This window comes from Lampetra planeri, chromosome 22, assembly GCF_965212315.1.
Source record: "Lampetra planeri chromosome 22, kcLamPlan1.2.h2, whole genome shotgun sequence".
NCBI classification, from domain to species: Eukaryota; Metazoa; Chordata; class Hyperoartia; order Petromyzontiformes; family Petromyzontidae; genus Lampetra; species Lampetra planeri.
This window is the reverse complement of record NC_136128.1, coordinates 6267715-6289665: the sequence shown is the minus strand read 5'-3', so window position 1 is coordinate 6289665 and position 21951 is coordinate 6267715. Positions and strand designations below refer to the sequence as shown.

General features: G+C 48.3%; 1 protein-coding gene across 2 annotated transcripts in view; it reads left to right on the top strand.

Moving 5' to 3' along the window:
• Positions 1-21951, top strand: part of LOC144724947 (otoferlin-like) — a 171643-nt gene that overhangs the window by 2021 nt on the left and 147671 nt on the right. For both annotated transcript variants that reach the window (XM_078604283.1, XM_078604282.1), the window contains exon 2: positions 7872-7930. In XM_078604283.1, the coding sequence (XP_078460409.1) occupies positions 7872-7930 (59 nt within the window). The remainder of the gene's footprint in view (positions 1-7871; positions 7931-21951) is intronic.

Sequence of the window (21951 nt, the reverse complement as noted above, 5' to 3'; positions counted from 1 at the left end):
GAAGAGGCTGAGATTTGAAATGTGTTTTTTTGTTATCAATTCAGAGAAAACCGCGCCCACAAAACAGCCCTTCGACGTTGTTACTTTGACCCTTCAGGTATAGTTCATCAGCTGAATTGATTTATTATGCTACAGTGCAGCCTGCAATGTGAAACATCTTTGCCCTTTACGTAAGCTTAATAGCAATACGCAATCGAGAGAAAACAAATATTACGATGTACTTACTCAATCGATGTGGGAATAATTGGAACGTTCTAATTTCAATGAAAAGTCTCCCTCGGACCATCATCCTCGTACGGGCAAAAATGAACACCGCTTTTTTGGGGAGCGTGAAAGTTTTTGCCCTCGAGAAAGAATTAGCTCCAGCCAAAGGAATGTGCAATTGTCACCACTCGCTCAGGGCCGCCAATTGAGACTGGCACTTCGCAAGACCCGATTTAGACACTCTCTAAAACCCGCTGAACTCCCATCTCTCCGACACGTTCATATTCCTTTCGCATTTCCATAACTCGCAACGATTGCTTGACGGAGCTAAAAGGATGGCATGGGAGGAATTTTGCGGTGGCGCCGCCCTTGTATCCCAACGGGCATGCCTCTCGTGTGTGTGTGTGGTGTGTGTGTGTGCGCTGCACGCCGGTAAAAGTGTCCGAACAGAACTGGAACACTGCAGCACTGCACCGCTTTCGCAACGTCGAAACGAGTCTCAACATTGCAGCAGCAGCAGCAGACAAGCGCGCACACACACACACACGACGTGTTCACGGTTTCTGGGTCATAGTAACGCGTCCAATAGTGTGGCACTGTGCTGTTGGAGGTGGGAGTTAGTGGATCGCATCGAGATACATCGTGTACCGCGAGGGCACCCACTTGCGTCGCAATGGTGTGGCCTGTATGAGGATGTACGGTTACAGAAAGTAGGTTGCTCACGATTATGTAGGTTTCGAAGTGTTATCTGCTATACGGTGTATAATGGTCAGTAGGCTGGAATTTCAATCCAAAGGTCACCGGTTCGCTTTGACCTCCTGGCGTGGCAGTTAAAACAATAGAGCAATTTTCTTAAACTACCCCCCCCCGCCCCGGGCATCTGTCCATCCAGCGGTGTAAATGTGTTCACCGCAGATATTCGAGCGGCAGGTTGCGCGTGGCGAGGGAGAGTGTGGGGACTCCCACGTCTTCCAAGATGTTAGAGCGTCCTGGAAGAGTGGATAGCCCTTAAGCCAACAGTGGCATGAACAAGCAATTGCAGGGACTGCACCTTTGACATGTTTGCTATTATCTTCCGTTACACGTACATGCAAAGCAAATGTTCAAACGTCCCCAAGCAGGACTCTCCTGAAAAGTGTCACGAGACTCGGTGAGAGTTTTCCTCGGTAAACGTGAATGTGGAATAACAATTGGAACCTCTAACATGCCGCTCAATATGCACGCACTCTCTCGAAGAAGAGAGAGAGAGAGAAAAGGACTTTACCGAAAGAACCAAGAAGATTTAACTGTTTGGTTTACTTGGTAAGTCAAAACATTTATTTAGGCGAATTCAAAAGCTCCCCTTATGGCACGTTGCTATATCACTTTTAATTACTTACCAGGTTCCGCTGAAGGCATGCACGTATTATGTTGAACTTCTTTCGCATCGTACGTAGGAAGTGGATAAAAAGTGGGTTGGAGCAATAGAGAAACGCTGAACTTGATAATGTGAACGAAACGCAAAGCAATGTAATCGATGCATATTACCTGCTCTACCGCGGATCAGAAACATGGACACTGACAAATCGGATGGAATTCTGCTGAGAGACATAAAAACTAACACATGGAATAGAGGACACATGCACGTCAAGTCCATACCTTTGGCTTTGGTAGGACACATCGCTGGAAGGGATGATGGATGGTAAAGGAGTCTGATTATTGAACTCATTTCCCATTCACAGTCTTGAATCGGTGATGAAAATTCCACATTTTTATAATGGTGGTGAGTTTATGCATGGTAAGACCTCTGTTGACTTCCTACAAAGTGGCTATTGATTAGGAAAATAATATATGTTGTGAATTGATGCCCATTCAGGTTTTGAACTTTCAAACGTTAACGTTTTAGATTATGCACTATAAAACCAAATGCACCACAATTGATGAATGTGTAAGTGACTTAAATACGTCCTGTGGATAATTATATACATACATTGACTACCGTTTTGCACGGCATGAATATAGCCGCCGGTTTTAACCACTGTGCGCTTTTGCCATGATGACATTATTACAATTATAAAAGTGGTTACAATTTACCGCCTAAGCATATCTTCTTCAAAACTTTAGCTTAACTGGTGGGGCTGGACCTTTGACATGGATATCCAATGCTTAATCATTTAAATTGGTGGAGTGTTCCTCTTTTTTGCGCCATTAAAGGTTGTAGATTCCCTGTTGCACCCCTACAGCTCGGCAGGAGATCTCCGCTAACGCGAGTGACTCACTGCTAGTCCGGCGGTTCGGGAAAATAATTTAAAAACGGGGCTCACAATGCCCTGGGTTGGACTATTAGCTGCGTAATTTATGGCAGAGGAGCGCTGAATGTGTGGGTGCAATTCTTGTCTCGAACCCAGTCCTTGAGGACCTCATCAAACCGCACAGAAGTGGGGAGCCATCGAGTACAGCTGCTGAATCTACAGCTCCATCGCAGGGTTCCGTGCAATGCCGTGGAAGCATCGCTCGGGAACAATGACCAACGCACGCGCTCCGGATTGGCAGAAGTCAGTTGCTTTGCCAGTGACGAAGGCAGTTGCTTTGCCAGTGACGAAGGCAGTTGCTTTATCAGTGACGAAGGCAGTTGCTTTGTCAGTGACGAAGGCAGTTGCTTTGCCAGTGACGAAGGCAGTTGCTTTGCCAGTGACGAAGGCAGTTGCTTTGCCAAGTGACGAAGGCAGTTGCTTTGCCAAGTGACGAAGGCAGTTGCTTTGCCAGTGACGAAGGCAGTTGCTTTGCCAAGTGACGAAGGCAGTTGCTTTGCCAGTGACGAAGGCAGTTGCTTTGCCAGTGACGAAGGCAGTTGCTTTGCCAGTGACGAAGGCAGTTGCTTTGCCAGTGACGAAGGCAGTTGCTTTGCCAGTGACGAAGGCAGTTGCTTTGCCAGTGACGAAGTCAGTTGCTTTGCCAGTGACGAAGGCAGTTGCTTTATCAGTGACGAAGGCAGTTGCTTTGCCAGTGACGAAGGCAGTTGCTTTGCCAGTGACGAAGGCAGTTGCTTTGCCAGTGACGAAGGCAGTTGCTTTGCCAGTGACGAAGGCAGTTGCTTTGCCAGTGACGAAGGCAGTTGCTTTGCCAGTGACGAAGGCAGTTGCTTTGCCAGTGACGAAGGCAGTTGCTTTGCCAGTGACGAAGGCAGTTGCTTTGCCAGTGACGAAGGCAGTTGCTTTGCCAGTGACGAAGGCAGTTGCTTTGCCAGTGACGAAGGCAGTTGCTTTGCCAAGTGACGAAGGCAGTTGCTTTGCCAGTGACGAAGGCAGTTGCTTTGCCAGTGACGAAGGCAGTTGCTTTGCCAGTGACGAAGGCAGTTGCTTTGCCAGTGACGAAGGCAGTTGCTTTGCCAGTGACGAAGGCAGTTGCTTTGCCAGTGACGAAGGCAGTTGCTTTGCCAGTGACGAAGGCAGTTGCTTTGCCAGTGACGAAGGCAGTTGCTTTGCCAGTGACGAAGTCACCTGCGATATTTTGTGTAGAGAGTTGTTGAAAGCCGACTTTCGGTGTTTCTTTCATTCCCGCAAAACAGTGACTGGCCATAACACAGGAGAAACCCTGACACTCGGTCAGCGATGTAGCGGCGAAAGACCTTGGAGGAAAAATGGAACTGATGTTGTGCACGTGATTAAAATATTGCATCTAAGTTGAGTATACGACCTGGACACGACAGGAGAGGATGTTAATACGTTTGTTTGTTTGTTTGATACACACAATAGACAGGAAGGACAAGATCAATGGGCCCGCATAATTCGCATGCATGATGTACGTTGACTCAAGAATGCAGAAGTTTGATCACCACATCTATGCCTCTTTATAAGGAACGAAACAGGTGGACTTCTCCACAAATCTGTCTGTCACCTGATGAAGCTAGTTGTAATTACTGGCGAAACGTTGTACTCAGATTGCAAATGTCGTGGCTTGGTTCTCCAAAACACCGGTGTGCTGTACTAGTGACGAATTGGCACGTTCTGTTTACGTGACGACCCTTACTAGTTGGCTGTGTCGGGTGGTGGCGGGTTTAACGACGCATTTATATATTTACACGATCTAACCCAAAACAACCCTTTCTATTATGGATGTTTGATGCACTGATTAAGGGCAACCACCACAACTTTTTCATGCACGCCTGGAAGGCCGTGTGGCTGATGGTATGTGTAAGAAAAATATAAATTATATTTGGAGGGATAGATATGTAAAGGTGGCATTGTCTGATTGTTGATGTTGTGTTACGAGCTAGATGTAGATTTAGCGCGGTGCACTTGTGTGAAATAATCCTCGTGAAGCGCCTTGTTTTGCGAGAACATAGGTATGCCTATGCAATGGAATGGACAGGGCCCTTTTCGAGTTGATATCACTCGCGTTCCTGAATTATTCAGGGGATGATTTTTTTTCTTGACCGGGATATTGTTTGAGGCCTGCTTTGTGCCCTTTGGCCAAGAACTACGGAGTATATAAGTACATTACACTTTAGATTAAAAACGCATTGATTTAGAAGTTGCTGTTTGTGTTTAGTTTGTTATCCCCCCCCGCACCTCCGATTAGCACGGTGGGCAGCTTACAGTGCGAAAGAAGTTCAACATACAGTAAACACACCTTCCATGACCTGCCACAGTTCCTCCTGATCTTTAATTATGCTACAATCTCAGGTCCAAGAGTCAATGGTCAACTAATACATGAGAGAAAAAGCAAAATGCATTGGGAGTCGTGCTTATATTGTTGTAAATTGTGAATTTTCAGTGATAAGGTGTTCTCCATCATTGTTTTCAAAGCATAAACAAACGTATCCTGCATGGAGCCATGATGCTGCCGAATGTCCAAAAGTTGATAATCTTTAATAATATAATCGCTTCCCAAAATATATTTGAGTTCGAATGATGATCATGAGCACATCGTGATGCTCATCATGTCTTCATGTTTGAAGTCGGCACAGTAGTCGCTGAATTGGCGGGGAGTTTCCTGCACCAATAAATCTCTGTGGAACTCCCAAGCCGCATGGGTCCTTGCGGAGTTTAATCCTAGAGTGCCCCCAGAGCCGGCCCAGCCACTAAGCGACCCTTGCAATTGCAAAGGGCCCCGTGGCCAGCAGAGGGCCCCCTAGAGTCACTGCTAGCTAGTAGGTGAAAAAAATTATACATCAAAGGGGCCTCCAACCAAATTTTGCTTAGGGCCCCCAAAGGTCTAGGGCCGGTTCTGAGTGTCCCCATTGCGAGTCTCCTGCTGTGTCGGTACGCAATTCCATGACTGACGTCTCATATTTTTCCTCCGCCAAAAAGAAAATCCCACGCTCGCTGGTTTGTCCGAGGTGGGCTTTTGAGACGAGGCCTGTGACTGTGCTTGAAATGCTAAACGCGGTAACCCCCGCTCCTGCGTGTTGGCATTGTGAAGAAATGATACCATGCAAGGCAAGGGCATTTCATCTATCTCTTGTATCGGTGAATTGCTGCGTGACAAGGCTAATAATGCCCCAACGATGGATGCATATGATGGCCTGATTTCTTTTGGACGCGAATCATTCAAAGTCAAAAGTGTATCCGCTGCTCAGTCGAGAATGAGGCGGTTTACATTTGCGAACCTGATCCTGTGCTGGAAATTCCACATTCCTACGACCAAAAGCCAGTTGCTCCACATCACAACTATTGACTTAAAATGAACCTTTTTTAGTTTAGTCAACTTACCATTTAAGCAGTACTGTGTATAAACATGACGTAAAAAGGCATCCCTGGATTGCAATGCAACATGAATCGTTGGTGGAGGGTCTATCCCTAATTTGTCCTGTGTGTATACACCATACACACTTTGAGTGATATTTACTTTCTAGCCGTCATTTTCTGTCATTAGGGGTGTATTGTCCCCGCGCCGCTAAGCTGTTGATTAAATGCCAGGTCATTTTGAATGGTTGCAGTTCAGCACACTGCACGTCTGGATTCTGGTCTTTGACCCACGCCAGCAAACTTTGTTATACTGCGTGCAATGAAGTGTAAATATTGGCTCTCGTGTTAAAGGAAGGAAACATGAAGTATATACCTCGGGGCAGTAAATATCTCTCCTCTCACAGGAATGCACTGAATGCAGCACAAAGGAAGTTGGTGTTTTGTGTTCGTCCACCGTCCGTGTGTTTGGAGTGCTTGTGGTGCATTATAATCTGAGTTAACTGTATTCAGTACATTGAAGCGCACACTCATCTAAAAGCAATTGGCTTGCGTTCGCGAAAGACTCACGCCGATGTAGCACGGTTGGCTACTTTACGGTGCAAAAGAAGTTCAACGTACGAATATTGAGAAAAAAAGACACTGCCAAGCTATACTCTTTGGTTCTTTCGGTAAAGTCACGTAGGTATCAAATAAAAGAAATCGCGACGTTTCGATTGCAACGCAGGCAATCATCATCAGGTGGGAAAACCACAGCAAAAATTTTTGTTTTGCTGAAGTGGGAGAGAGATGGCCAAGCTACTCTATGGCATGAACGTCTACATGTGAGCTACATGTTAAGGGTGGCCATCAGTGAGGCCAGTCATGGAACGTTTTCTAATTTAGTTTTTTTTATTTACACCTTCGTGTGCTTCGTGTGCAACACATTTTATTTTGATATATATACATTTTGCTATATGTACGATTCGTAATAAAGTGCTGTATTTTGATATGCTACATTTTCCACGAAGCCCGTTGTTGAGCCACCCTGTTATGCATGTTGCCAGGTGCTGTTAGTAGTATCCGGATGTCTCGTGCACTCACCTGGTTGAGATTGTCAAAGGCGTCGACTTGTGATCGTAGATTACAGACAGGGGGGGGTCGTCGGTGCCCATAAGCCGTTCTTGTGTGTTTTTTTAAACATGATGTTCACCAAGGTGTGACACACATTTTGTTGGTAAACATTCTCACGTGTTTGTAAACAGCAGTTATTTTCAAGGGGCAACTAAATTGCTGTTGCAGTGTTGGATTGTGCCCAGACACACACAAATTTCCCCCGTATAGCCTTAACAGACTGTAGGGGCAAGTGCTGTTAGCGAGCACCTATGAAGGCCGGAACGGTACACGAGGGGGTGGGTGGCCAGCACCATGCCCGACCACCTTTGTCAACCCAGTGGCGATGTTTACATACCACGCACCACGTACTTATTTGAGGCTGAGTCGACCTAGGAGAGACCCAGGACCGGTTCAGATAATCGTCACTGGTGTTGGCCGTGAGCGGGAATGGAACCCGGGTCGCCGGGTTCATAGCGCAGCCCGCTGACCGCTGCACCACCGCTCCCCACACACACACACACTTGCGCATAAACATGCTGCACACACGCAACTGCAGTAGTTCATTGTGAGTGTATCAATGACCTTGTGTTTATCGGTCACTTTATCTTCCCCTACACTTAAATACGGTAGTCATCTTGTTGAGCGTAAATCAGGTGACGCTGGAATGGCGAACCACATTTTAAAAAGTGGATTTTTAAAGTGTGTATGTAAAAAAAAATCTAACGTAATTGGACTGCCTGGGGTTTGTTGTTGTTGTTGTTGTTTTTTTCTTCCATTGATCGCAGCTCATTGATTCATAGGTGACTGATGCGGCTGAAGTCGGATGTGCCAGAGATGTGCGCGCGTTGTGTGTTTTTTTTGTCACCTGACTCTTAATCGGACTCCTCCTCTGCTCTGCCTCTCCAGACTCGCCCTACGACACCAAGGTGTTCGAGAACTGCGAAGATGAAGCACGCTTCGACGCGGTTCGTAACCAAAACGTCCGGCGGTCTGTGTCGCTTCTTGGTTCTTTCGGTAAAAACACGGAGAATGGAAATAATAAAATAATGTCGAGAAGACAGAGAATCTGTGTTCTCGACAGACCTGTTCTTCACCTGAGGACGGCTGCTTGCGTTGTGGCCGAAACGTCGTGAGAATTATTTTATTATGTTTTATTTATATAATTTTATTATTTCCATTCTACGTGACTTTACCGAAAGAACCAAGAAGATGAATCCCTGCAGTCACGAGAGCTTTAAATCGAAATAAGACACTTTTAAAGCGAGCAAAATTAGCGGTCGGCTAATAAAGCCAGCAACGTCGGTGCGTGTACAAACACGTACCTTGTTTCCTCACTACATGTTTACAACACTGCCTCGGGCATTCATTCATTTGCCGCTACGTTTTCGTAGCAGAGGTGCAAGTCAGGTGCATCTACCAATCACTGATAATGTCCATTGTATAAAAAAAATGCATACCAATACCCACCAATCACCAGAAAGTGATGGTGACGTCACCACGGCGTCTGTGCCAGGCCAGGTGCACTTTGAGGCCACGTGAAGTGTCGAAGGCTCGCTGACAGGAGGTCACAGACAACACCCATGTGCCATGGGTTGGCTGACTGAGATCACTGGCAGATGCACACCAGTGGTACGCGCTCCTGTGCCAACTTGCTGGATTTTAGCCGCCCCGCGCTCTCCGCTCGTTGTTGTAAGCGTCACTCATCTGCCCTCAGTTGTTGTTGGAGGGCGACTGCCTCCAACTGCCCAGTAGCAGCAGCGTCCTTCACGAGCCTCATCCATAGTCCGATCGTGACACTGCTGTAACCAGTCTTCGGCAAGTCCACTCAGTTCCACATCCTCCCATACCGCATCAGTCCAACTCTTCTCCAGCCCGTGTCAAATGCATATAATTGCATACACACATATTTTAGACTAGTATGCGAATCTAATACACGTGTCATTTAAATGATCACAAAATCTACCTCTGGCCTCTCTTTACGTGCTGTGAATGAGGATCTTTGCTCAAGAAAGTAATCTTTATATGCTTTTTATCATTTTTCAGGAAGTGCTATTTTGATTAATGTGTTGACAGTTCACGAGAGACTTTCCATTGGTTATTGTTCACACGAATACAACAAATTTTGCAATCGATGCAGGAGTTCACGAGTACAAGTCTCTCTTTAAACGTGTTTATTGGAATACGGCGTCTTGAAAATGTCGAATAAATGTAGACCGTTCAAGATTCGCAGTTGCTCAAATTATGTTTGCCTTTCACCTTGATACGTCTTCTGGCTATACGCTGCAATTGATAGTAAAACTCCTTGTGGTAGCTGCTTAACTGCACACGTTAAGACTGGCACATTGGCAAAAGTTAAGTAATGTTTTGAGTTTCCTTCAATGCTACAGTACCTTAACCAACCATTTTCATCTTTGCTTCCTCACAGGAAACATAACACGTATTGCGCAAACACATTCATTGTTACCGAACGCCTGCGATATACATACAGTATATCCAGCTGTTATGGGACGCCCCTACATTTCTGTAGTATATCAAGCAATGTATGTATTTTATACTTGTAGGAACCCACTGGTTCCACCAGCCCACAGGGGATTATTGTGTCCGTCCATCGTGCAGGGAGGGGTTGGGTGGGGAGGGGAGGGGAGGGGCTGGGTGGGTTGGGAGGGTGGGGCTGGGTGGGGTGGGGAGGGGAGGGTGGGGAGGGGCTGGGTGGGGATGGTGGGGCTGGGTGGGGAGGGGAGGGTGGGGAGGGGCTGGGTGGGGATGGTGGGGCTGGGTGGGGAGGGGAGGGGCTGGGTGGGGAGGGGCTGGGTGGGGACGGTGGGGCTGAGTGGGGGTGGGAGGGGTTGGGCTGGGTGGGGAGGGGCTGGTCACCCCGTGGTGCCCTTATAAAACTCAACGTTTAACCTACTCGGGCATATTTGCAGAATACACCACGCCGCCATTGACCCTGGCCATTGGCCGAGCAACCCAACGTTCCTACCAGCTCCCTCCGCAGGAATGTGTTACAAGTACTTTAACCGATGTATACAAAGTAAAAGCTGCAGTCCTGCAATGTCTTGGCCACGCCACTGCCGGCAGAAGGGCTTTCGCTTGTGGGAACTGCATAGAGCCCCCCGAAGGGGTATATTTTGGCCTACTCTTCCACGCTGGTAAGACCTCATTAGAAAGAAGTGAGAGTAGCCACAGTTTACCCCATCTTTGCGAGTCTTAACATCAAAGAATGCGTGTACAGTGCAATGTTTTAGATGGCTGCACAGTTAAACGTGTGGTAAGGGGTGTAAAAAAAATGCGTTTAACAGAGATATGTTTGCAACTGGAACGCTCCGTGAATTGTTTAAACCAGTTCTAGATATAGTCACATTTTTATTGGCGACAAGTCTCGACTGGTTTTACATGCCTCATAGCATGCAGCCGCTCCCAATGACATCCCATTTCGATTTCGCAACTCGTGGTGATATGAACACACCAGAGGTGTGGACTCGAGTCATGTGACTTGGACTCGAGTCAGACTCGAGTCATGAATTGGATGACTTGCGACTCGACTTGGACTTGCATAACAATGACTTTGTCCCACCTATGAGATGTGGACTCGAGTCATGTGACTTGGACTCGAGTCAGACTCGAGTCATGAATTTGATGACTTGCGACTCGACTTGGACTTGCATAACAATGACTTTGTCCCACCTCTGGAACACACACACACGTATAACTGTACTATATTCAGACACGCAAGGGTGGAGTCACCATTTCACAAGTGTCTGTGGGGGGACGGGGGTGCTAAAAGGCTCAACGTTGTGGGTTGAGGGGGGCACAAGATGGGTGGCTTCAAAGCTTATCTGATGCTGCGTGCCTGTCCCAATGACGATAATAATTCAAATGTTTCACGCGGCATTCCATCCGAAGATCCCGATGCGCAATGCATTAAAAATCAGGAAACAGAAGCAAAACCAGGGGCAACCGACCAAACTAAAGAGGGAAGGGCACTTTAAAGAGATGGGTGTTCAAAGCAGACTCGAATACATCTACCGATTTAGAATAAGAGAAGCGTCTCATCCGTCTGTGTGGAGTTGCAGTCGTTGAGTGTCACGGGTGCCTGTCAAATCGGTCACAATTGGATTTTGATGGTCACCAAAGAATAAGGGGGGCCACAGTGCCCTGTTCCAGGACCGCTGTTGCGTCTTGTCTCATCGGCAATTGCCCCGGGTTTAGATCGGGGATGCGTTCCTCGAACGTGCGACGACGAACGTCAATCAAAGGGACTTTGCGGCGTAGATGTTGGAGGCGAAGGCTGAGAGGTGGCGGATAACGAGGAAGGGCAGACAATGCCGTCAGCGGCGTGTGTGGGTCGAGGCGGCGCAAATCCGACGAGTGGTGTTCACAAAGTGGCGACGTGTTTGCGAAACGAAGTATTCCTGTCCTTCTCTATTTGAGGAGGAGCATCACGCCGCGCACCTTTTGTGCAGCGTGTGTAACGCAAGCGTTCGAGTCTGGCTCCGATCATATTCTACTTATTTACACCATTGGAACCTCATTTGCCAGTAAAAAATATGATAATTGGTTTTTTACCCTTCTATCTGGCAACAAAACTGACACCTTTTTTACAAGGACTCATGTTTGCATAGACCACAATACCTGCAGTCATAATGCAAACAAAACACATAACTCTGATAATGTGCTCTAAGGAAAGCTGTCTAGGGTGTGAACCAATCAACTTCAAGGACAGTGCACATTATCAGAGTTATGTTTTTTGTTTGCATTATGACTGTAGGTATTGTGGTCTATGCAAACATGACTCCTTGTAAAAAAGGTGTCAGTTTTGTTGCCAGATAGAAGGGTAAAAAAACAATTATCATTCTACTTATTGTTAACCATGTGGCCTACACACACACACAAATCCTGTTTAAAAACCCGAGTAATCTACAGAGCTTTACCTTTCGAATGAAATGTTGGTTTTATAAATCCCAGAAAAGAGGGCATATGGTTAATCGCACGAGCGTACATTTCACGGTTAGATTCGGCGAGAGAGCCGTAGTCTCATTATTCCGCCCCTGAGTCTGCACCCCTCATGGGGCTGCCCATGCATTCACCGACAAGGCAAAGTGGTTTCCTGCTCAAATGTGCATTGAGGCGGCGGAGGACAGCCCTGAGCCAGTGGTGGAAATTCCACATTCCTCTGGTGTGGGTGTGGGAAGGCATGGGCGGGGTGGCGAGTCCATCCATAGGACAGCCACTTAACTTTCCCACAAAGTGGTGCTTGTTATATTCTGATTGAAAGCTTTCGTGACCTAAAGGAATTCATAACCCTGGAGGGCTGTTGGGCCGAGTCAACCCCTGAATGAGGATTTGAGCTCGCAACATTTCGATTGGGAGCCGCTCACTCTACCGCTGAGCCACCCGGCTAGATATGCATCAAGGACGTATCGTAAATACTGATTTGTCAACCCTACGGAATTACGCGGTCGGCTGCCGACTTTTAAACCCTTTCTCAGCGCAGGCCGATTTCCGCAGCCAAATATCCCGCTTCTCACAACTCCGCCATGTGTGTCTTTCTGTTTTGAAAATTAGCGTGCTGTAGAAGGGTACACAACAAAAAGACATTGGCAGCCCCCCACTTAAATGTTTACGCTTGAGAGTGTGCAAATACATGAAGACCCAAGTTTCAAAGACGACCATTCTTCACAGAAACTTTTTTTAAAAAGTCCAGCCACCAGTATACCACGAACACACAGTTGCTCACTCGACTTATGTACTTCACATACAATGGCACCATTTTTTTAGAGGCGGGGGGGGGCGGATCAAATTATCCTTTATTACTTTTGGGTGGATGCAGAGGGGGGCGAGGTTAGTGCCGATTGTTGTGGCAGTGGGGCAAGCACCAAAGACAAAGATCCCCCGTATAGCCTTAACAGACTGTAGGGGCAAGTGCTGTTAGCGAGCACCTATGAAGGCCGGCACGGCACACGAAGGGGGTGGGTGGCCAACACCACGCCCGGCCGCCTTTGTCTCCCTAGCGGCGATGTTTACACATCGCACTAGGTACTCATTTTAGGCTGAGTCGACCTAGGGGAGGCCCGGTACCGGTTCAGATAATCGTCACCGGTGTTGGCCGTGAGCGGGAATCGAACTCGAGTTCGCCGGGTTCATAGCGCAGCGCGCTAACCGCTACGCTATCGCCACCGCCACCACCACCGTACGAGGCGAGTCTCTCGGGTTCGTGCCGAGCCATGCCCCGGCGCGGCTCGGAAGGCACCACGCAGTTTATTCTTTTCCTCACCGCAGCAGCCGAACCGTGCGGCTGCACGTCGCCACGCGGTCAGGGCGTGCGCAGAGCGGTCGGTGACACTGGCCGCTCCGTCCTCCTGCTCCCCCTCTGCTTGGCCATGAGTCAGAGTCGGCTGGTATCTCGTGAGGCCAACGCTTCACAGTTTGGTTCTGGCTTGACTCGGGAAAGAAGCGGTGAAAAATCCCACCACGTGCCGTGGGGAGTTCGCGCTGGCTCGACGTGGATGTGCCAATTGAAAAGGGGGAGGTTATTACAGTATCGTTGTACGTATTTTTACTTTACTTTGCACCGTATGTAACCAACCGTGCTCATTGGAATAAAAGGCCACATTGCATGCCGTCAACAATATATTTAAGAGGATTGTTGAAATCGTGGGAGGTACATAACTAAGAAACGGGCTAATTGGCACTGCAAGCCCTCTGAATTGCAGCCCGCTCTGGCATTGCCCCAGAGCGGTGTGAAGGGTCAATTGCTGCAGGTGGTGGGATCTCTCTGCACGACGACATTCATCAGGGACGTCGTTTACCCTGTGATTGTGGGACAAATGGCTTGCTTTTGATACGGGGGTGAGGTGTCAACAAGTAAATCCCAGAAGCCACGCTCTGGTGGACTTTGGAGAATTATTCTTTTCACACAGCTGACTCACCGTGACAATCAGAATCCTTAACCTGTCGGTGCCTGATATATGTTTCATGTTTTTTTGACGTATCCCAAATTGTAATGCAATGAGGATTGTTACGTTATCTTGTGCACTCGATGAAATAAATCTGGTGGACCACAGCCTGATTTAAATAAAAGTCGAGAATAGGATGTCTTCTCGTGCAGCATCATTGAGGATCACAATGGGGCTCACGATGCTTTACGTTCCATGGCATTATTAACACTCAAAGGCATTTTTCACCTGTCGTGTATATGGCCTTTAAACATTGTTTGGTCTTAGTTGTTATCGCGAACAAAGCATTTTTGTTACAGGGAAAGGATGTGTCGCATTATGACGAGTTCAGTCATCAAAATGAAGTTGCCAAGCACGATCGCAAATAGCATTACATGAATTTCGTATTATATTAAAACAATGGTTTTATTTTATACCTAAACAAATTTTTGTTGTTGTTGTTACCTAAGAGGAATGCCTCAACGTGATGGCAGTTCAGTCTTGCAAATAAAGAATGGAAACTCCTTTGCAACAGCAGAGACGGCATGAAACGCGTCATCTTTCACATTGTTACCGGATTTAAATACCTATCTATATGGAGCTGGGGTTTTTTTGTGTCCATTTCTTTTCGCGAAACCGCAATCCGGGCGTGACCGTCAACTCGCACGCAACAGTGCACACACGCGTGGCTGAGCTATCCCTGGCATGAGTGCCGTCTCTTCACTGGAATTGGCACAGTGGCTGGGTATGGCAATTGTGCCCGAACGTCTCCGTGCCCGATTCGTCATCGACGAACCTATGACATCCATCGACGAGATAAACATTTCAACAATCCGACAAAATGCACTGCACCTTTCAACGTTTGTATACAAAGACCCGCTCTTCATCACATCTCTTGGAAGATCTGATCGTTTTGGAGTTTTAATGAGTTTGTCTTTATTTTCAATTTTTGTGTGATGAGCGATCATGGTGAGTGGAAGGTTGTGATTCATTTCCGACCTCTCTCCCCAGCAACAATCAATCGTCACGATTCAGAGTCACAACTAGATCTTATACAAAATCTGTTCTCTTTCTTTGTCTCGTTATTACTATTTATTGCATTGCCATGCATAGTCCCATGGGATGTTGGCTATCAACAACAAGGCAACTCCTATGACTAATTGGGAATGGGACGCAAGCGTAGGATTGATCACCCTGTCGCTGGCCGCCTTTGGGGAGGGTGTATAGCGTGAAAGGCCGACACACCCTAGGAACCAAAGGTTCACTACTGACGATGCGCTCCCCAAATTTCACCAGGCTCACTGTTCATGAACTCTTGGAAGTGCTTGCACAAAGGATAGTAACATCTCATCCTGTGTTCTTGGAATCTACTACACTATAAACTACTATACACTACGCTACTATAACAACCGCCATTCGCCACTAAGTGGCGGTGACGTCACCACGACGCTTGTGCCAGGCCAAGTGCACCTTTAGGCCACGTGAAGTGTCGAACGCCCGCTGGCAGGAGGTCACGGGGCAGACCCAGCAGGTGCCACGGGTCGACTGACCGAGATGACCGAGATGACTGGCTGATGCACCACCTTTGCCCCCTACTGTACCAACTTGCTGTGCTTTAGCCACCCGGCGCTCCGCTCGTTGTTGTGAGCGTCGCTCCTCCGCCCTCCGTTGTTGTTGTAGGGCGACTGCCTCCAACTGCCCAGTAGCGTCCTTCACGAGCCTCCTCCACTGAGGCCGATCTTGACACCGCTGGTACCAGTCATCGGCAAGTCTACTCAGCTCCACGTCCTCCTGTACCACATCACTCCATCTCTTCTCTAGCCCGTGCCGCGCCCGTTTAGCCCCCTCGATCCGGCCGAACAAAAGCTGTTTAGGCATGCGGTGGCTGGGCATGCGGGCTACATGACCCAGCCAACGCAGCCTTGCCTGCCGGAGGAGCTCACCGAAGGGACTTTGCCCAGATCTTTCAAGGATTTGTGAGCTCCTCACACAATCCAGCCTGGTTAAACCCAGGATGGATCGTAGGCAGGCCAGCCTAAATGTTTCCAACCGGCACTGGCTCTTCCTAGGGAATTCCCAGGCGTTCCCAGGCCAGGTGAGCGACATCGTCCCGCCAGCAGCAGCGTGGTCCTGGGCCGGCCCTGGGGCCTTCGCCCAGCGGGACGTTGCTGCTGCTGCTGCTGCCCCGTAGAGTTCCAGGAGGAGTCTACTGGTGGAGGGATCCTGACCGGGTGCCTGAACCACCTGAATTGGCTACGCTAGCCTAAATGTAACCCGTTAGCTAATGATTTGAAATATAACGTGCCCAAATTGCACATTACTGGTTCTCGCACAATGCCACCCACACACAATTATCTCGCCTCGTGGTTAGTGCACCTGTTTCAGATCTTTCTGTTTGGAATATAATTTATCTCCTTAAAGGTACACGTCCGCATTTGTGAAAAGTGTGTCATCTGATAAACTTGAAGTGGCAATTTTTACATTATAATTTAAGTGGCTATTTTTATATTATTAGATGGGCCCTTAACGCAGCGTTTTGCATGGATGCCACTATTTTGAACAATTGGGGGATTTACTAATTTATTAATTTTCCAGTCCGGGAATACTAGACGATTACAATGGATTATTATTATTGAGGACTAATACGATCTTTGAATTTTATTCCTCGCATGCCCTTTACTTTCCTTGCACCTTTGGCGCATTTGCGAATTTATCTTCCATTCACCGCACGTGCAAAATTGAGTCGTTTCTCATTGCACACACCCGCTTCACCATCGTGCGCTGTGCGGAAATGGAGTTTGAGAAGCCCTTGCACTCGCTAACCTTTAGGGACAACTCCACTGCAGATCTGGTGGAGATTTCCGCATTGCCCTTTCTATTAGCGATTTTGAGGCTGCAGGAATTGCCAGTGCTGACACATTTGTGAATGCCGCTGTTTCAGGGATGGATCAGGGGGCTATGGAGACTCCTCTGCCCTGCTCTGCCCCTAGTACGTTGACATTAAAGTTGCAGTGCTTTACGGCTTAATGGCATTCGCAGTGGAATGTACCGTGTGCTCTGCCGAAATACTGTTGTTGCTCTAGGGGATGAAAGCGCAGAGCCACTTGTGTGGTGCGAGGGGGTGAGAACTGCACTCGCATTCAATGAACCAAGGCTCGCTTTCTCGCGAAAACACGAGGGTAGAAATTCATATCTCCTAGGCAGGTAAGTGAAGTCAGCTGAATACCAGTATTGGACATTATGCGTATATGCCGAAATTGTCAGTTGAAGTGGAGCAATGCCGTTAAGTCGTTGCATGAAGTAGATCATGAAGCCAACAAAACGTAATGCATTGAATTGCGTGTGTAACGATTGTTGTTCATTTATTCATACACATATTGTACGTAAAAGTATCACTTCACCCGCATAGCATCCACCATTTACAAAAAAAACGTACAACAAAACGATCTATTTATTCCATCATACGACGACCCTGAATCGTGACAAATCGTAAAAGAAGGAAGCGACGTGTCTCGGTTTCAGCCTTGGTCACCAGCACCGGGGCAAATGAGAGTCTATGCCGATAGCCCTACCACCCCCTCAATGTGCAATGCCTGGCAGAATTTATAACTGTTACTTCTGTATGCCCATGCTAATAAGGCCACGTATATCTTGCCGCATTGGAATGTTTGGCCAATTCCTGTTTGTAGGGGTGTTTTGCGTGTACCCTTTACATGCTGCAGCATCCTGTGTCTGTACCCGAACGGCCCAGTACGGTCAGAAATGCAAATCCCTTTGACTGGTAGGAACCTCCTGGTTACACCAGCCCACAGGGGATTATTGTGTCCGTCCGTCCGTCGTGCATCCAAAAATGGGAAGGGTGGGGTTGGGTGGAGAGGGCAGGGTGGGGAGGGGCTGGGTGGGGGTTGGGAGGGGTGGGGCTGGGTGGGGAGGGGAGGGGCTGGGTGGGGAGGGTGGGGCTGGTTGGGGGGTGGGAGGGGTGGGGCTGGGTGGGGAGGGGCTGGGTGGGGAGGGGTGGGCTGGGTGGGGGCTGGGTGGGGAGGGGCTGGTCACCCCGTGGTGCCCTTATAAAACTCACGTTTAACCTACTCACGCCGGCTTGTGCCCGCCCTCACAGTCGGACATATTTGCGGAATACACCACGCCGCCGTTGACCCTGGCCATTGACCGAGCAACCCAACGTGTATTCCACAAATATGCCCGACTGTGAGAGCGGGCACAAACCGGCGTGAGTAGGTTAAACGTTGAGTTTTATAAGGGCACCACGGGGTGACCAGCCCCTCTCCACCCAGCCCCACCCCTCCCATTTTTGGATGCAGGACGGACGGACGGACACAATAATCCCTTGTGGGCTGGTGTAACCAGGAGGTTCCTACCAGTAAAATTTAAATTCTATTCACTCGACTCTTTCCACGTAATTCTACGGCTCAGCACAGCTTAAACGCGAATTGTTTATTCTGCATTGTGGACCAAAGGGATCTGCGTTTCGCATATCCACGTGATTGAAACGGGAGTTGGCATAACCACATCATTTCACCACCTCCTATGGTGACATTTCAGTGGTAACACTTGTGCCTCGCAACAAAAAGGACCTGGGTTCGAATCCAGACTCGGGCACCTTTCTTTGTGGAGTTTGTATGTTCTATTCGTGTTCTGCATGGTTTGTCTCTGGTTTCCTCTTTATAGCTACAAAACCACACAATATAACTGGTATTGGCCAAACATCCCAATGCTGAAAAATGACCTGCACATTACTAATTGGATTTGATGTATCAGAATATACCCCTGCACCAAACACTTGGTCAGACCCCCTTGAAAAAGAGTTGAGACTTATCAAGGCTCCTCCTGGACAAACAAGTATATACATGATAATATTGGTAATGAAATTCAATGGACTTAAAAACAATCTCAACAAATTAATGCATTAACTGGTACTTAAGTGTTAACTCCGAAGATTGTTTTAAAAATACATGTATTTGGTGTTGAGCAAGAAAGCCACTCTGTGTAATTGCATCCATTATTGCTTTTGCAGGTGATTTATTCTGGGTTTTTTTGCCACCAGTGGGACACCCTTGATTTCAAAGTTCGTACGGAATTATAATAATGCTTACCTTTCGCTTCCTATGTGGAAAATATTGAACCAATTATAATGATAAAAACTCCAATAATCTCAAGGTGGCCTGGTGGCTCAGAAGTCAAAGCACTGAGCTGGAACTGCTGAGGTTCTGGGTTCACATGTTGGTTCATAGCCAGCCCTGATCCATCCATAATCTCAAGTGTAGCGATTTGGATGGTTAATGGCTGCACAAATCATCCAAATATCCAACTTTATTCTTGCATCATTCGGTAAAATTGTAGCTCCTGAGGATAGAAAAATAATTGTTCGTTTTATTCCAAAGGGACAAACGTTTATCTTTCTCCGGGTGTGCTGGGATGTGCAATGCTTCTTATTGCAGTAGAGATGCATTTAAACTAACTATTAAAGTCCACTGAGCTATATCGTTTTTTCAGAAGCAACCTGGCCACAAATGATGGCTCAACAAAGTGGCTTATTTTGTGGAAATGTAGAGGAAAATCGCGTGTTTTTAAACGTGGAGGAAAAAACCGGAGGAACCGGAGAAAAATCCCCGCGACTACGGGGAGAACACGCAATCTCCAAATATACAGGCCTCAGGGTCGGGATCGAACCCACGACCGACTACGTACCAGGCGAGGTAGTTAACATCTCACCACTGTGGCACCCCTTGAAGGAATCTCATAAGTGGTTTTGTGACGTTGCCTTCGACAAGCGATTCTATAACTCGGGGTGATGCACTACTTTACGAGAGAGATAAATGGACAACTCGTTGCATGCGATATGACACCAACACAACTAATTTGTAAATCAAATGTTTTTCATGAAAAACCCAAATTTTCACATTTGAGTACGGCAATGGAAATACAGTAAACCAAATTCGCACGAGCAACATGACCCAAGTATCTTGCAAGTAAAATATGACTGTATTTTACGTAATGTGATGGGTGTTGAATGTAGCTGTGTGAATGTTAAAGAAAACACATACACCACTGGGAAATATTGATCTGGAAGGCCCTGAAGGTGTTTCAATTTTCTACAGCGATTAAACACTTCTTGGAGTCCATATTACAGGGTTTTTTGGGAGTTTAGGGCATTGAAGCCATGAAGTAACCTGCCTCTTAATGTCAGAAGCCTTTTGGTGTTTATACATTTACAAATAGTGTGTGGGTACATTGTTGATTTCTAGTGATGCAATCGGTTGCATTCTCCACTTGGCTTGAGTGGAGTTTTCCAAAAAAAAGAAAATCAGGTGGAATCTTTACACCTTTAATATATGTAATAAGGGACTCGATCCTGGTTCTGTCTCCGTCGTCCTTTATTCGGGTTCTTACACTTTTCCCGCACGGCCCTCGCTCAGAGCTCTCCCCTTGGCAGCTCCGTAGCTGCCCTCGCTCCCGTAGCCTCCACACATCTGCAGCTCCGCTGCAGACCCCTGTGCAGTCCTCCGGCTGCCCTCACTGCAGCTCCATCGCTGCCCTCACTGCAGCTCCACTGCTGCCCGTCGTTCCTCCGCGCTTGGTCACCGCTGGCCGACGGTGCCAAGTCTTACTCCCCCGTGTGTGTGGCGATCTCGCCACTCCTCGACCTCCGCCCTGCGTGGCCTCACTCTAACTCAGTCTCCCACCCTCTCCCGTCTCTTCCGGTATCTCTCCCTTAAGACCTCACCCCTCTCACCCACGTGACCTAACTCCTCCCCCCATGACGTCATATCCGCGAAGCCGTTTACGCCCGCATTACACCACCCTCCCCCGTAGAGAAAATCCAGCCGACCTCGGCTGAACAATAACGAGACCAGTAATGCGAGCGAACACAACCATCACACATTCAAGGACAACGAAGCATACAATAAATATAACAACAACAACACAACAGTAAAATTTAACGAAATGTAAGGGACTTTGAGCGCGTTCGGGTCGCCGGTCCGTCCCGGACGGGCGGCGGCCCTCCTGCAGACCGGGAACGTGACGGGGTTTTAGGAGCGACAGGATGAAGTCCTCCTGTCGCTATTGAAGGCCCGTCAACGTCCCGGTCCCGTGTCCCTGAAGGCCCAGCGTCGGGGGTGCGTCGCGAACGTGTCTGCGACGGGGTCGGAGGGGCGGCGGGGCTCGGAGTCCCCGCAGCCGTGGCAGGCACACCCCGAGCAGAGTCTCCTGTCTCCAGCAATGTCACGGCCGGCTTGTCTGTAAAAGGCACGACAGGCGCTCTTGCAAGGTCAACAGGCACAGGCAAGGATGAGTCGGCAGCCACAGACCCCGGCAAGGCAACATCGGGAGATGACGCATCGTCTCGAGGGGCCACGTATGGTTTCAAGCGCGACGTGTGAACGAACCAACGCCGAGATCCAAACCGAACACGCGCAGACTGTGGGTTGGGAACCTCGATGAGGCGGACCGGCCCTTGCCATGGTTTGTGTAATTTAGGCGAGGTACCTGGCCGCACCTGCGGGCAATGGAGCCAGGCCATGTCCCCCACCTTCCAGGGGCACTCCCCCCTCGAGCGTCGAGCACACCGCTCGTTCCGGGCCTGGGCTTTGGCAGTAGCCATGCGGGCCCACTCCCGTGCCTCAGTAACCCGGCGAACAGTATCCCGAATGTAATCAGGAAGAGGCTTAGCAGGTCCCCTCACTCCAGTTCCCAACTGCACATCCATTGGCGGCACGTTCTCGCGACCATACATAAGGAAAAACGGCGAATATCCTGTAGCCGCATGCGGCGTCATTCGGTATGCCGAAAGTACCCCGGGGATATGCAAATCCCAATCCCATTGTTTTTCACTCACGGTGTGACACAACATGGCGGACAATGTCCGATTTAGCCGTTCGACCATACCATCCATTTGCGGATGGTAGGGAGATGTCCGTATCTTTTTAGTCCCAAGAGCCGCGCACACCTCCCCCAACAATTTAGAAGAAAAATTACGGCCTTGGTCTGTGAGGAGCCTCTCCGGCGCCCCCTTGTCCATAACGTACCTG